The sequence below is a fragment of the Antedon mediterranea genome, chromosome 1 (assembly GCF_964355755.1).
Source record: "Antedon mediterranea chromosome 1, ecAntMedi1.1, whole genome shotgun sequence".
Lineage (NCBI taxonomy): Eukaryota > Metazoa > Echinodermata > Crinoidea > Comatulida > Antedonidae > Antedon > Antedon mediterranea.
This window is the reverse complement of record NC_092670.1, coordinates 37,866,454-37,884,049: the sequence shown is the minus strand read 5'-3', so window position 1 is coordinate 37,884,049 and position 17,596 is coordinate 37,866,454. Positions and strand designations below refer to the sequence as shown.

The 17,596-nt window shown below is 33.3% G+C and overlaps 1 protein-coding gene across 1 annotated transcript in view; it reads right to left on the bottom strand.

The window, feature by feature from the left end:
• LOC140044829 (uncharacterized) overlaps positions 1-13,394 on the bottom strand; it is a 33,938-nt gene extending 20,544 nt beyond the window's left edge. Inside the window, exons 1-17 of the mRNA XM_072089510.1 lie at positions 13,382-13,394; positions 12,853-12,966; positions 12,063-12,176; positions 11,586-11,708; positions 10,836-10,967; positions 10,416-10,517; positions 9,965-10,006; positions 8,859-9,371; positions 8,018-8,118; positions 7,109-7,268; positions 5,447-5,681; positions 4,892-4,938; positions 4,092-4,414; positions 3,464-3,608; positions 2,721-2,885; positions 937-1,107; positions 28-265 (exon numbers count right to left, since the gene is read on the bottom strand). Of these exons, the coding sequence (XP_071945611.1) occupies positions 28-265; positions 937-1,107; positions 2,721-2,885; positions 3,464-3,608; positions 4,092-4,414; positions 4,892-4,938; positions 5,447-5,681; positions 7,109-7,268; positions 8,018-8,118; positions 8,859-9,371; positions 9,965-10,006; positions 10,416-10,517; positions 10,836-10,967; positions 11,586-11,708; positions 12,063-12,176; positions 12,853-12,966; positions 13,382-13,394 (2,738 nt within the window). The remainder of the gene's footprint in view (positions 1-27; positions 266-936; positions 1,108-2,720; positions 2,886-3,463; positions 3,609-4,091; positions 4,415-4,891; positions 4,939-5,446; positions 5,682-7,108; positions 7,269-8,017; positions 8,119-8,858; positions 9,372-9,964; positions 10,007-10,415; positions 10,518-10,835; positions 10,968-11,585; positions 11,709-12,062; positions 12,177-12,852; positions 12,967-13,381) is intronic.
• Between the last annotated feature and the right edge of the window lie 4,202 nt (positions 13,395-17,596).

Below are 17,596 nucleotides of genomic sequence, written 5' to 3'. Positions count from 1 at the left end.
AGCTCCCTATTGAGGGAACGTACGTACCATACACCACAATCTACAGTTAATTCGTGATCTTGTGGGTAGTATCTACCATCAGCTAAACAGTAACAATCTTCTTTGACAACGCATTTACCATAATGATCAAATACCTTACCATCGGGACAGACGCATCCAGCAGTACAGATATCATTACATTTATTGTCGGATGGCAGTGGATAGCAAAATAAGTCGCAAGAGTCAGCACACACGCTATAGACGAGTCCTTCAGGACAAGTAACGCCTTTTAAAGAATAAAAGTTTAAATTAATTATACAATATAACTTTAAAAATTTTTTTAAAAAGATTCAAATAAATAATTTTCAATAATAAAATAAAAAAACAATATGAAGCGGTTACATTAAATTAAAGTTAAAAATATTCATTATTAGTTGATTCGTTTCCCAAATAGTACTTATTTTAACAGATCCATTCTACCATTTTTCATGTTTTTGGGGGACAATATACATCTATGAGTCTGGTTTCAGGGAGGTAACTGTTATTCTAATACTAAAATATATATAATAATAATAATAATAATAAATAACATTTATAAAGCGCAAGAGACAAAGATTTCAAAGCGCTGTGTTTTCCAAGATCTATGCAAGTAATAGCGTTTGATTATGCTTCTCTGAAGAGATGAGTTTTGAGTTTAGTTTTAAATGTGATTACAGATTTTGATGAGCATATTTCTAGGGGTAGAGTGGTACATTGTCCTCGCAATAAGAAGACATCATTGCAGATGTTCTGATGTGGCAGACAAAACATGGTCTTGCAATACTAGGGAGACCAGCACTCGCATACATTGATGTACCAGAGACAGATACTGGTATGCAGAGAGATGGACTGACTAGGAAGTATGAAGGAATCTAGTCATATAAGTACGATAAGTAGATAATACAGTTGTATACTTACTGCAGTAATACACATCTTCGTGCCAGTAATCCATGTAGATTCCCTTCTTGGTGCAATCAGAAACATACTGCGACATCATATTGCAGTGAATGCTTTCATCTTCTGGATTTGTGCACACATCTTGCAAGCAGGAATCATAATACGGCCGACTTTCCAAATATTTGAAACATTCTATTTAGAGTAATTGACAATACATAATTAAGAACGTTGGTATTGGAGCTGTAGCTTGGTGGTTAACATGCTTGCCTTTAAATCCTGACCTGTGCCAAGGTTGTAACCCATGACTCTTTCAATTCAAGTGAGACTTAGTTTATAAGCACGATAAATTATAAAATAATTGTTTATCCATCTTGTAATTGGCGAGTTTCACGATGTTGGGATGTGTATGAAATAAAAAAATATATATTAACTCAATGGTCAAGTGGTATAACTACTATAGATACTATAAATATGGTCATGATACACCATCACTACTGTACTAGATATGGATGACCAAATATGGGCATATCATGACCAAATATGGGCATATCATGACCAAATATGGGCATTATGGCATATCACTACTAAATATGGGCATTATGGCATGGTACCATTACCAAATATGGGCATATCATGACCAAATATGGGCATTATGGCATATCACTACTAAATATGGGCATTATGGCATGGTACCCATTATGGCATATCACTACTAAATATGGGCATTATGGCATGGTACCATTACCAATATGGGCATTATGGCATATCATTACCAAATATTGGCATTATGGCATATCATTACCAAATATGGGCATTATGGCATATCATTACCAAATATGGGCATTATGGCATATCATTACCAAATATGGGCATTATGGCATATTATCACCAAACATTGGCATTACTGTATGGCATATCATTACCAAATAATGGCATTATAGCATGATATCATTACCAAATATGGGCATTATGGCATATCATTACCAAATAATGGCATTATAGCATGATATCATTACCAAATATGGGCATTATGGCATGATATCATTACCAAATATGGGCATTATGGCATGATATCATTACCAAATATGGGCATTATGGCATATCATTACCAAATATGGGCATTATGGCATATCATTACCAAATATGGGCATTATGGCATCATCAAACATTGGCATTTAAATGGCATATCATTATCAAATAATGGCATTATAGCATATCATTACCAAATAATGGCATTATAGCATGATATCATTACCAAATATGGGCATTATGGCATATCATTACCAAATAATGGGCATTATAGCATGATATCATTACCAAATATGGGCATTATGGCATGATATCATTACCAAATAATGGCATTATAGCATGATATCATTACCAAATATGGGCATTATGGCATGATATCATTACCAAATATGGGCATTATGGCATATCATTACCAAATATAGGCATTATGGCATGATATCATTACCAAATATGGGCATTATTGCATGATATCATTACTAAATATGGGCATTATGGCATGATATCATTACCAAATATGGGCAATATGGCATGATATCATTACCAAATATGGGCAATATGGCATGATATCATTACCAAATATGGGCATTATGGCATGATATCATTAGCAAATATGGGCATTATGGCATGATTACCAAATATGGTCATAATGGCCTATTATTACCAAAAATGAGCATTATGGTACATCATTACCAAATATGGGCATTGTAGCATGATATCATTACCAAATATGGGCACTATAGCATGATATCATTACCAAATATGGGCATTAGCTTTACCTGAAAGGACTCCTGCACCCTTCAGAGGTTCACACCTGTCTTCGGCAGTTTGTTGGTGACTCTGTTGATAGTTGCAAGGTAGAGTTGAAAGTGAATGGCTATTTGAACAACCAGCAACAACTTTGGTCTTACTAACAAACTCACTAATATCTTCCTCAACATTCCCTAATAAAAACAATTATTAAATCTTGCTTTCTTTCATAAAGAAAAAAAGAACACACAAAAAATGTTTTACCATTTTAAAAGTATGGTTTAAGAGAGTTTTCACATTAAAGATGTATTGTCTCCCTGAAAAAATAATTCTTACAATTTTTTTTTTTTAATATGCCATTTTAATGTAACATAATAGTTACCCACTTTGGATCAAAATTTATTGTATTTACCTAAAAAACTGTAATTTAAAGCAAAAAATAGTCAAATTGGCTGCCAGCCAATGGGTTTTTAGTTGAATTTAACCAATTATTTTGTCATTTTATAAGTGAAAATCATTTAATTTTCTACGGAAGTGATTAACCTTATTAAAACTACAAAACAATCTATTTGAAGTCTGATTTTAGTAATCTTTATTTTTCAGGTTTTTAGATCTTTTAGATAAATCTTTAAGACATGCCTTAATCATCTCGTCTATACTTATACTATGACAGTAGGAATGTCTGGAAGGGAATAGGAATTTTGCATTAATTGAAACACTGTTGGCTATGTAGAAAGTAGAGATTTGTACAATGTTTTCTTATAAAATTTACCTGCTGGTGTCAAAAAATCGTCAGCCTTAGTGTTGTTGTATGTTCCACATAATCCGCACGTTTTTCCAAACAAATCGCTCTCAACGTGAACCTCTATTTGTGTATTGCCATCGTACAATAGTGAAATACCATCACTCAACGACACCTACAGTATAATGATATTGTCAGTACCCTAATGCTATACCTGCCAACTCTCACGCAAATTGACCATGTCTCGCGCTTGACAGCTAATTTTTTTATGCCTTACACATACAGTACGTGGCCCTTTCTCACGTATCCATAACAATTATGTACACAATTTTAATTTAATGTCTCACGCATAATTAGCCACATCAACATTTTTTTTTTCCAAACAAGTTTGATAGTATAGACAGAGCTTTAGAACATGTATCACAATGTTTTGGAAATTTATGCCTTTCTTCTAAAGCTCTGTCCACACTATCAAACTAGTTTGACAAAAAAAAGTGTGATGTGAAAAAGTGATATGACATCACCCATGCCCATATATGGGCACATGACATTTTTTTGTCACAAGTTTGACAGTGTAGACAGAGCTTAAGTTTCAGTCATTCATTGCGACAGCCAAATGCATTATTAAATTCAAAGTAAAAGAATAAAGATACAGTACCTTGATTAAATTGTCAATTTTTTCAACAAACAATCCTGGTAATATATGGGGAAAAGTTGCTATTTGAAAGTTGTTCACATAAGCCCTGGGACCTTCAGACAACATAACTTGGTTACCGCCCTTGATGATAGTAAGTTTCTTTGTGCACGGGGCTAGAAATCCGTCGACTTCTGGATGGCAATGTGTATTTTGTAACCGTATTTGGTAATCTCTTGGGTCGTCGTTGCAGTCTTTGAGGAGATAGTATTCGCAGTCGCCCATGAATTCATAGTGTTTGTTGTCAAAAGTTTTGTACGACAAAATACCTGATGCCCAGCAAGTAGCTATAATAAGAAAAGAGAAATCAACCAAATGTATGGATACAATATTTAAAATGGATAATTATTTTTGGTCACTCAATCACATTATTTAAAGATATACTGTCCCCCTTAAATTTTGTTGTTGTTAAATATGCCATTTTAATGTCACATAATAGTTATTCACTTTGACCAAAAACTGGATCTAAAAAAAAATGACTTACCTAAAAAAATTTAAAGCAAAAAATACTTAAATTGTCTGTCTACACAGAGAGTGTGATTTACCCAAATATGATATGTTTAAATTTAAGTGATATGATATCATCATTTCCATATATGGGCACATCACAATTTTTTTGTCACACAAAGTTTGATGGTGTAGACAGAGCTTAAAGAAGTTTTGATGGTTACTAGGTCCAAACAGCAACCAACAACATTTGACATGAAATAACTTGTAACTAGGTCGTCAGAAATTAAAATTATTAAATATCGCCCTCAACATACCTCCGCAGAGCTGGTCTATGCAGTCGAATGATCCACTTCTACAAGTGCTGAAATTGAAGGATATTATCAATTATGTAAATATGTACAATAAATTGCATAAACGTAAGAAATATTGACAATTAAATAACTGCCATTGTCAATGTTATTGAATTTTAGTTTAAAAACTTGAAATGAAGACATTGACTGGGGAATGTAATGGACTACGTTCTTCCAAAATGGCCCTCTTGCATTGCAGAGAATATTCTTAAGCTCTGTCCATACTATCAAACTTTATGTGACAACAAAATGTGATCTGACCATATATGGGAATGATAATGTCATATCACTACCATATTTTGGAATATCACTACCATATTTGGGCACATCACACTTTTTTTGTCAAAGTAGTTTGATAATGTAGGCAGAGTAATATTTCTAGATCGTCTTGAGCAGGTCTAGCTGATACTGCCTGCATGACCCATTCTGACAGAAAACCATATGGCATGGTAATAGAATATTCCTTGTATATTGGCCATATTTCGAAAAAATCTCTGTACTATATTCCAGTACACTTACCACTCTCTGCATTCAGTATCAACAACCTCATTAGGTTGAATTACATCATTGCCATAAAAACATGGGCAATCAGTGCTTGGTACACAAACACCATTATGATGCAAATGCCCGATTTTGCATTTACATCCCTCTAAACAAAAATCAGGTTCACAATCACCATCTTCGTGCTGACATGTACCGCCACAGGTACTCTCACATGGTGAATATTCCTCAACCTGGATATCACAATCAAAGGCTGTAAAAGCAATATTGAAAGCAATATAATGATGTAGTCATATATTTAGAATAAAATAGATAGACAGTATAGTCTCCAGGTCACCTTAGGCTATATTTGTAACTGTGCTCGATGAAAGCCCAGTAAATATTTGTTTTATATACCGTACCAAACCATTTGACTGGCTAGGCTAGGTTGAATGCAGACATAAACTTAGTTGGAGTAGGCCTACTTAGTGGCACAGTTTCGCTGTGAAGAAGCAAACAAAAAAGGCCTGCATTTGATAATTTGTCGCTTCCAGATATGCAATAAATATTTCCAAATCATACTTTATTTGTTTCTTTATATTTTAACTGGTTGCTAAACTTACTAAATCCTCTAAGTCAGCTCATACACAAGTTAATCATCATAGGCTAGGCTGCTAGGGCTAGCTACACAATCGTCTCGTCGCGCATGTGGATTGTATTGAAGAAGAAGATAGAGAAAACAGAAATGCGCAGTTTAGGCGGTCTATAGTTCGAGGATATGGCAATAACTATAGAAAGACAATTAATCAATCATATATATAATAACTATATATAATTTATATAGAACATAAAAAAACTGTTTGTTCCTTTTGTAAAATTTTAAACTTTTGCAAGCTTTCGAAATTCAATACAAATCTGATTCTTGAAAAGTTCCACGTATCAGGGAGTTTACCGATACAGGTAAACTTTATCCCATCCTTCACAGGAAATTCACAAATCACGATTCAAGAATACAATAATGATGGAATGAGAAACAAAAAATTAATTAAGACAAATTATCTCTGAAAATTGTCATTATAAAATCATTTGCCAGTAGTTATACACAAATGTCTATTACCCCTTTCACACCAAAAGCAAAACTCCGGTGTCTCCGGAGTTGACGCCCCGCTGTTTGGTGTGAACTGAGGTAAAATCAAGCAACTCCGGAGTTTAAAACTGCGGGGTTGAACAGCTGAACATTCTCCGGAGAGCGAACTGCGGGGACACCCTGGTGTTTTGGTGTGAAAGGTACAAACATCAAACTCCGGAGTGTTTTAGGTCAAAAGGTTATCCTCGCACGATAACTCATTACTTTAGTTTTATTTCAAAATACTTAAAATATGTGTACAAAATATAGCGGGTCTAGTAAATAATAAGTAGTATCAATAAAACTGTATATTACTTCTGAGACTTTTGAAAGTAATTATTAAATTAAAAATATTATTAATTAAAATGATTCTAATGATCGTCGCTATGTAAACAAACAAAATAGAGGGCGACATTTACAATTTTATTTTATAAACCCTGGTGTTGGTAGGTTGGTGTGAAAGGGGTATCTCCGGAGTTTCTCAACGTTTTGAATGGTCATAAACCCCGGGGTGTCTCCGGAGATCACTCCAGAGTTTTGGTGTGAAAGTGGTATATGTAGATTACAGGACTTACGACAGAAATCAGCTGTTCGCCAATTTACATTTGTACCACCTCTAGAGCATTCCAAAGCATATGCAGCAAAATCGGAACAAATGCAATCATCAACATTACTGGTGTTACAACTACAGATGCTTTCGTAACAAGCTTCAAGATAGTAGTCCGATGGAACCACCTAAAAAAATAAAAGTTACTTTTAGTTCTATAAATATAAACTGTAATATATACTTCAATAACCACCAGGACAAATAAACAGTACTGGCTTTGGTCAAATAGTTAAATTTTTTTTTATAGTCAAATAAAAATATATAATATATTTCAGTGAGGGTGTGTGGCGCAATGTGTTGGATTACTGATCATGAAATCGTGGTTCAAATCCAACTTCGCCGCATTGCTTGTATCCTTAGGCAAGACACTTTATGTACAACCAGGTGTATAAATGGGTACCGGTTAGATCAAGACACAACTTTATTATGGGAGTTATGTGTTTTCGTAAGTGTTTAATCCAAAAAATGACCAGGGTAAAAATGTGCAGCGCATTGAGAGCTTGCTTATAAGCGCTATATTAGAATGAACTATTATAATAGGTAAGGTAGGTAATACCAATAATGGTTAACAATGGTTAGTTCATGATGTAGATTAAAATAAACATATTATCAAAAAACATAATACTGTCCTATTCTTATTCATAAGAGTTGTTTTTAGATTTTTTAATCTGAACAAAAGTTAATCAATTTGGAAATGCGGAATTGTAAAGGCCCATTTACACTAAGACGATAATGATAGACGATAAAAGACAGCATAAATGATTGTCCTAAAGTTCTAGAAATTTATAATTTCTTTTGTTTTATGTAATAAATATGCATGCTTATATATTTATTGTCGATCGTTATCGTCCTAGTGTTAACGGGCCTTAACCCTTACCTCAAGGCAATCGCTAAAGACTTCCTTCAGTTTTAGGCACATATTAATTTCATCTTGGCTAAGATCCTTAAACTTTACACAAGTTTCTATTATACCACATTCTGAAATATGAGTTCAATACAATGAATGAAATTTATCGTATTATCCATCACTATGCACATCTTCAAATTATAATGACATTTTCATAGATTTTTCGTTCTTTAAAGACATAAAACTGATCCAAAAACAAAAAACTGAAATAAAACTTTAAAAAACTTAAATAACAGCGCAGGTTATATTAAATTACACATAATTGTTGTCAAAAACAAAACAAATTAAACAAAAGATGTAACATATCCCACTTGGTATCACGTGATCTTAATTGAATTCACACAATCCATAATGCTTTTGAGTTGTGGAATGTAATTAAGTTTTTAAAACTAATACCCTTATTTTGTAAAAATTTGTAAAAAAAAAAAAACATTGATTTTCATTTGCAAAGTATAACTATCCGCTATTTCATTATGCACGGACTGTGATTCGTTTTACTATATGTTTGTTTTTTGTTTTTTTCATTTCACACATTTATTCACAATTCACAATTACATTTACAATATTTAATAGTTTACCAAAAGAAGTAAAACATCTCACAAGTCTGTTAATACTTGTTACAAGGTGAAGCTTGCAAATGTGAACTGGGCATTACTATTAGAAAGCCAAAATATTTTCTATAATGATATCGATGATGTTACATCACCATAACCACACTTACACAATATGTTTACTATATGAAGAATATTAAATTCTAGAACAAATTAAGACTGAGAAATCATAATTTTATTTTGAAGAATGAGAAAATTACCTGCACTTTCTACATTCCAATTTTTAGCCATGGTAAATGGATCAAATGTTGCTGGTGTAACACCATTATGGGCAGCATCATTTGATGGTAACCCATCATAGCTTCCACACATCCCAGTAACAGTTAACGGTGAGCCGGTGATAAAAATTTCAACCAAGTCGTTTCGGTTCCAGATAACTTTAAACAAATTCAGGTCATCCACCACAGTAACGTAATGAGAGGAAAATGTGATTGAAAATGGACCGACAGTTTGTGTTTTGCTAATAAGCTCATTGTTGTAGATAACACCATAACTTCTCATCTGTATGGATTTCGAGGTCCCATCATCATTTTCTTGAACAATAATAGACATGGAATCAGTGTAGTCAACCAAAATCTGAAAAACATCTCCATCTTCGTTGTTGTCCACCTCATCATTTTGAACCAAAACATGACGACATTCGCTGTTAACGGAATAAACGAAGCCATCAAATGTGCGGTAATTCTGCTTGTCCCATACAGTACAAAAATCCCCTGAAAAATAATTTTTTTTTTAAATGCAACACATCAACAAATTGATAATACATACTGTATAGACGTCTTATTAATTACTAATTAATTAATTAAGAATTTATTTTCGGTATCACTGTACAAAATGATTAAAATTATGCAAAATGTAAACACAAAAATACATTAAAAAATAACCCATACTAATTAACTGCTTTGTGAAGTACTTCCACTCAAACTAATTTGACAAAAAAAATGTGATGTGCCCAAATATGGTAGTGATATGCTTATATTTGGTAGTGGTATGACATCATCATGTCCATATATGGGCACATCACATTTTTTTGTCACATAAAGTTTGATAGTGTAGACAAATCTTTAAAACATGAATGTAAAGCTCTGTCTACACTAACAAACTATATGTGATGTGTATGTGTGTTTGGTAGTGATATGACACCATCATGTCCATTTATGGGCACATCACACTTTTTTTGTTAAACTAGTTTGATAGTGTAGACAGAGCTTAACATAAAGAAATTACTATCTTTTTTTCCACCCTGAAATGAACCTTCCAATGGTTTGAGTAGCAAAGATAAACAATTTAAATGCATGTTACTTGCCACTTGGCGGAAGACTGGGTTCAGGTCTGTATCCACTATTAACTGAAATTAAAAAATAAGATATATTATGCATAATTAATGAAAATGTTACATATGAAGTAAATATACATTTATTGTATCAAATTGATATTTATAAGACAAATATTATTTACAAAAAATATGCATTTTTATACAAGAAATAAAAGTGGGTGAAATCCCCAAAAAGATAAAAAAAAATATCTATTAAAATGAGAAAAACCCTGTTGAAAGATGTAGTTTATTGGAAGGAGAGACTCACTAAAATCGGTATAGAATATTCAATATATAATAAACATTTTCTAATTGTATAGTATGTATTTATATACTGTATATATATATATGGACCAACCAGTACATGTTGAATGTGATTCTGAAATTGTTCTTACATATTTTTTTTCAATAAATGAAGAAATGAAACATTTAAAAGTCTTACGAGTTTGGCACAAAAATCCTTCAATTCCATCTGGACACTGGCACACACCGTCTGTACAAATTCCCCCATTCAGGCAAGGATTGGGAACACACGACAGAAGTACTAAGGAATGAACAAAATAATGTTACTTTATCATCATATAAAGTTCTGCGGTGCTGACGTCTTGATGGCAGGTGGTGCCTTTCGTAGCTAGAAAACTTTCAACCTGCCTGAGTGACTTCAAGGTCACTAATGGGTTGGAATAGGCTTATTGAAGTTAGTCATTTTAAAACTTACTAATTTTCAATAAAACAAACTAAAACTATGGCCAGCCTTAGGGGACGTCTCAATTCACTTTATTGGGTCCCAGTTGTGTCCTCTAAATGAAGGTCCAACTGAAGTAAAACAAACATTTTCTGTATTAATCTCAGAAAAACTTACATATTTCACAAAATGCACCGGTGTGTGTTGGTTTAGCACCTCCATTGCTACAATCACATGTTACGCTTTCTGAATCCGAGTTTTGACAAGGAGCGTCATTTTTGCACGGATTATTTTGTGCACATACGTCCTCTAAATGAAATATGCAGTAAATATATCAAAATTGTATTTAAATTAAAGGTAACTACTGTAATTCATATTTCTATTAAAATTGTCATTAAAAAACAATCATTTCAATAACACACAAAATTATTGAACAAACCAAACAATAGGTATGAATAAAATCATAATAAACCATTGGGGCACTAATGTCCTTGTATAATTACACAATGTCTTCAGACATGTTGTAAATCAAATGAAATTAGAATTTCAAACACAAGTCGAGTGGCCATCAATACAATCAGCACAGGTTCACGGAACTCCTCAACCATTGTTCAAGTCAAGTCAAGTTCTGATGGTAGAACAAGTCTTCTAGGATAAGGACTTAGAACTGGAGGTCCAGTATATCTTTCGGAAGATTAGGAGGTTACCCAGGTGTACCGATTCATTCAGCCACTGTGGTTGTTGACAGAAACAAACAGGCATATCCCTGGGTATAGTCCCAGTATTGACTTTTGATCTTGATGTAAGCCTCTCTCTAGCCAGTTCAGACCTTTAATTTCCAGCGCTTTCCCTGAGTAAAGTCCTACCCACAAAGTTTCATATTCTATGGGGTGGGATTATACCACAGTATATACATACAGTACTTACTCAATTCACAGAGGGTGCCTCTATGAAGTGTACCAGTACAGTTACACATAGAGGTATCTGATTCCGTATCGTAATTGCATATACCACCATTTTCACATGGATCACTTTTAAAACATGGATCCTCTGAAAAAAAAATTATTAAAATGTTTTTAAAACTGTTACTGATCGCACTTGACTTAATTTGGGTTAGTTTTGGCTAATTTTACTGGCCACTTTCGGGCACCTTCCAATTAAACTAACCATGCTGGCTAAAAACATGTGACTCGGGTATGTTCTTAGAGTTCATAACGCCATAATACTTCAAATATAGCTTTTTGTTGTAAGACAAAACAAAAATGTAATCCTTTCAAAATTAAATGATAATTTGGCTTTACTAGTGTTATAAATTAGAAAATATTGTACAATAGAATGCATCTACACCATTGTGTTGGGTCCAAGTGGGAACAACACTTTACACTTGACCTCAGTTGACCTTACCATCACTGCAGGTAATTCCAGTAAAGCCTGTATTGGTACAATCACACTCTGCACTGCCAAGACTATCAACACATTTTCCATTATTCAGGCATGGGTTTGGTGTACATGGATTAGCTGAAAAATAACAAACATTTTGAGTCTGTTTACCAGGATGCTGGATGCAATTTAACAGTTCCTCAAAAGCTCTGTCTACACTATCAAACTTTATGTGACAAAAAGTGCGCATATACGGACATGATGATGTCATATCACTACCATTAGGCATATCACTACTACATTTGGGCACATCACACTTTTTTTGTCGAACTAGTTTGATAGTGGGCAGAGCCGCTTAAGAGCTTTACAGAAAATTAAAAGCCAGTAAGTAAACTGGGCTGACATTTGTTTTATCTATCTTTTGCCAAAGATAGTTAAGAAGTGCTTAAGTGAAAAACTGGTTTATCAAACTTTCTTAAAGAAATGAACTTCCTTTATGATACACTATATATATAAATATACTTATCAATAAATTAAGCATACACTCACAATTGAAAACCATTTAAATCATTCACATGCACTTCATGATGTCACTTTGTTGGTTGTTGCACATGTCCCCCCTGTGCGCCTTTTAAAAGATATATTTATTTTGTTGTGGTCTTTAATTAGGCCAATTTATAAATGAAAGATAGGATCTTGGTAGCACAAATAAAATAGCTGGTATCACTGCCCATCAAGCCACTTGATGCATCTACACCATTATGTTGGGTTCAAGTGGGAACAACACTTTACACTTGACCTCAGTTGACCTTACCATCACTGCAGGTAATTCCAGTATAGCCTGTATTGGTACAATCACACTCTGCACTGCCAAGACTATCAACACATACTCCATTATTCAGGCATGGGTTTGGTGTACATGGATTAGCTGAAAAATAACAAACATTTTGAGTCTGTTTACCAGGATGCTGGATGCAATTTAACAGTTCCTCAAAAGCTCTGTCTACACTATCAAACTTTATGTGACAAAAAAGTGTGCATATATATGGACATGATGATGTCATATCACTACCATTAGGCATATCACTACCACATTTGGGCACATCACACTTTTTTTGTCGAACTAGTTTGATAGTGTAGACAGAGCTTAAAAGCTTTACAGAAAATTAAAAGCCAGTAAGTAACTGGGCTAACATTTGTTTTATCTATCTTTTGCCAAAGATAGTAGTTAAAAAGTGCTTAAGTGAAAAACTGGTTTATCAAACTTTCTTAAAGAAATGAACTTCCTTTATGATACACTATATATATAAATATACTTATCAATAAAGTAAGCATACACTCACAATTGAAAACCATTTAAATCATTCACATGCACTTCATGATGTCACTTTGTTGGTTGTTGCACATGTCCCCCCTGTGCACCTTTTAAAAGATGTACTGCTGTGGTCTTTAATTAGGTCAATTTATATATGAAAGATAGGATCTTGGTAGCACAAATAAAATAGCTGGTATCACTGCCCATCAAGCCACTTGCATAAAAACAACCGATCCCTCCGCGAAATATGTCATAAACCATCCTTGTTACATAATAAAGACATAATTTTCTCTAGATTTCATTATAAATCAGGCGAACAAACAAACAATACGGATATAAAAAAAATCTTATTTCCTTTTCCAAGGTGAGACTCGTTCTCGGTACCTGATGCCCTATCAAAGTATATACTTTTAACTTTAATATATGAACATTTTAAGGAAGAAAGTTAATATTAAGTTTGTTATTTCGAAAATTATCGTTTATTATTAAGAAAATGTCATAATTTATTTGATTGTCGAAATTATTTAAAAAAAATTTAATATGCAATTAATGATGACTTAATCTACTTTTGTTCTCTTAATTTCACAATAAACCATACATATGATACATACACTTCAAGAAAATGAAATGAAAAATAGGTGTTCCCGAGCATTATTAATTTTAAAATTTAGCATATTTTCACCATTTTGTTAACTTACACATGCGTAGCCTGTCACATTTGACGTGCTCGTATAACGCAATTTTGTGTTAAAAAGTGAATCAAATATATTATTAAAGAAAGGTTGGAAAACATAAATCGGACAAAAAGAGTACGCATTAACGTTTAACGTGCAGTGCGTATGCAAAAATCTGCGCACTCATGGAAATTTTTTAAACGCTTAAAATTGCCTGAAACGTACTCAAATTACATCAAAAATAAATTTTGAAAATTGTAAGCACGCGTACGCATACGTTATATGCGCTAGACACGTAATTGTATTGCCATATGATGAAATACAATCTGAAATTTATGAGTACCAAATGTTTTTTGTGATTCATGCTTGTGAAGATACGATTACAAACGTGATTTCGTTAAATCGCGCGTAGACCGCATAAATTTTGATTGCGCACCGTGAAAACAAAACCACATCGATTCCTGGCCTTAAGGAATATACTCTGAAAAAATTGGTTTAGCTAGATGAACTAATATCAATTTAACTGACGGATAAAATAGGGCTAAGGAACGAATAAATAAAGATTCTGACAGAATCAATAGGTTATATGCATGCCTAAAAATACAATTGTGCAGTGCTTATTAAAAAGTTTGTTTCTTTAGTGATCTTTCTATTTATGGCGCTATTCATTTAAATATAGGCCTAGTTTTAAACATTTTATTATTATTATTAATTAGCTCTGCACATTTTTATTTCAAATATAATATATATAATAATATATAATTTATGCAAATTATTTATGCAGATTCAAAAGCTTACATATAATTATAGGTGGCGTATAACTTCCGCTCTACACGTCATCCGTCGGCACGCGTAAAAAAAACTAGACGGCAGGGAAAGCGGAGAGTGACAACGTTGTTTTTGTTGTTAATGTTAGTTGGTCATTCCAGCTTTTCCTCCGTTTGTACAGATATGATACAGGTAGCTTGCCTGTGTTTTCTGATTATCTAGGCTAGGCCTAGGCTAGCCTACTACTAGGCCTAGGCCTAGGCTAGGCCCGACAGCACAAATAAGTGAGAGGTGTTGTTGTATTCTATCTAAAATAATTCGATGTTAAAATAGTAACGGATCGATCCATAGTAACTTACACAAACAAAAAACTAATCAGAACGAGTAATGTTTTATACTCTACCAAGAAATATATTTTTTTACATTTTTATAAGCCTAGGGCCTAGAAGGAGGCTACATCAACTCGTTGTGGTGGCCTGGTGGTGGTGGTGGTGTGAATGTGTTGTATATTGTGTGTGACGTGTATTTTGGTGTGCATGTTGTAAAAAAGGCCAAAGCGGTCCACCAAAGCGGTGACAGAGATACGCGCGCGTTGGTGTGGTGTGGTTTGGTGGAAGGGCTTTCTTATCAGTGGTAAAACCATAATACAATCAATAAATCTAGCGCCAATTTCAAAAAGATGATCAGGCGCATTGTATCCTGAAATTTGCTAAATTAATAATAACAAAAATACTCACCTCCTTCATCTGCTTGTCTTAAAGCTGGAAAAAGTATAGATATTGAATATTAACGAATGTGAAAGAATAACACATTATTAGGCCTAAAACAAGTTTGCTGGTTAAAATTAACAAAAAGAATTACAACATAAACAGTACATTTTATCTATTCTCTTCCATGGCCTCCGGCTGAATTAAATTACCGGGTTTTTAATTTGGCACAATCGGGAATATTGTGATATTTGCTTTCATCATGTTCTTTTGTCCATATTTATCGATTAAAATTGGATACTCTGTATGTAACTAAACATTTAATATATGCCTACGCGCCTGACCTGAAAATAAGTTTGACTTATTTTTATTAATAAGTAGGCCTATAGCGATATAAACAGTACAATAGACTTATTGGTAAGATGTTAATTTGCCCTATTCGGACGTATACTAAGTAGGCCTAAATTGAGAATATTGAGAAAAAATACGGAATTAATTCCCTCCAGATCACTAGCCTGCCGTTCATACCACCTCTAGAGGGTTTAGATTTCGATCCCAAGTAAGCAACGGGTACTGCATCAACAGGATTGTAATTGTTTGTAACTACTGTGGAGGTAGCTTTGCGTCAGGATGTTTTGCCCTACTTTGACGTAATTTGTACTTTAATTATATATACAAGTACATTGAGAATACTAAAACATACTAGATTAAAGGGTTTTTCACATCAGAGTAGGGCAAAACATCATCATGTCCATTATGGGCACATAACATTTGTCACATAACGTTTGATAGTGTAGACAAGGCTTTAGATAACTCACCAAACTTATGTTCAGTTTCCTCCAGCAGATGCAATAAGTCTCTATACGTTTCTTGTAATTGTTCCTAAAAAGCGTTAGACACTTGGAATCAGTATTTTTTGCCCAATCGGAATGATTATATAACTACTGATACTGCCTGATACATTTTAGCAGAATTTTGCCAAAGCAATTTTTTGGCGTGGTTTCTTGTATATATTGAAGTGTGCATGTGATAATATTGACGTTAATGTAAATCGAATTTAAGAAATCATATTTTGTAATATTCACGGATTAATTACCGGTACCTTTTAATAAAACTTGAAATCGAAAATATATGGTGGAAGGGAGGAGTAGGGGCAAGTAGAAATAGTTTGCAATAAATATTTCGTTTACTTAATATTGTTTATTTTGTTTTTTTCTCGCCAATAGTTCTATAATTGATTTTTTTTTTTAAATTTTTGGAAGAATGTTCCTTTGAATTGTAAGTGTATATTCAATCAAATATATAAATATAACCATGGAGATATATAAGTTAAGTTATATAAGTTAAGTTATATAAGTTAAGTTATATAAGTTAAGTTATATAAGTTAAGTTATATAAGTTAAGTTATATAAGTTAAGTTATATAAGTTAAGTCCATAACTATAAAAAAGCAAACTGAAAATAAATGACAATGAGATACAAAATGATAGCAAAAGCTAAAACGAAAACAGCTACATTATTTTTTGCAAAAACCGAGGTTAGTTCGCAAATTTTTTGGTTTTTGCAAACTACTAACTAACTATCCACTAAATCATGGATATTTACAACCAGATGAACAATAATCAGCCATACAACATACTTGTACCATTTTTATATTGCGCGGCGCGGCGACAAACAAATGGATTTAAAGGCGCATTTACAGATAACTAAAACTACATTTTTAGAAAGAAATTGCAGAGTTTTTCTAATAACACTAATAGACACTACTTACGTCTTCTTGTATTCGTTGATCAGCTATCAACGATTCAGCTACGGGTGCTTTGGCATGATGGACATTTCGCTGGTGTAATTTTCTTTGCCAACTGCTAGCGAGACAAGCTAGTCCAGCTGATAAAATCAGATAAGTTTGCAAAACAAACCACTTCATCTTGTCCGTCGCGCTTTGTAAGCTCTTCGTCTGCATCATCCATATATATACCAAATCATTTTTTTCAATTATTATGCAATTTGCAAACGGAGTAAATTAATTGGTTTATACTTACAACAGATCATACTACATTGTTGTAATTGGTTTAAACTTACAGAGTTGTTGTTA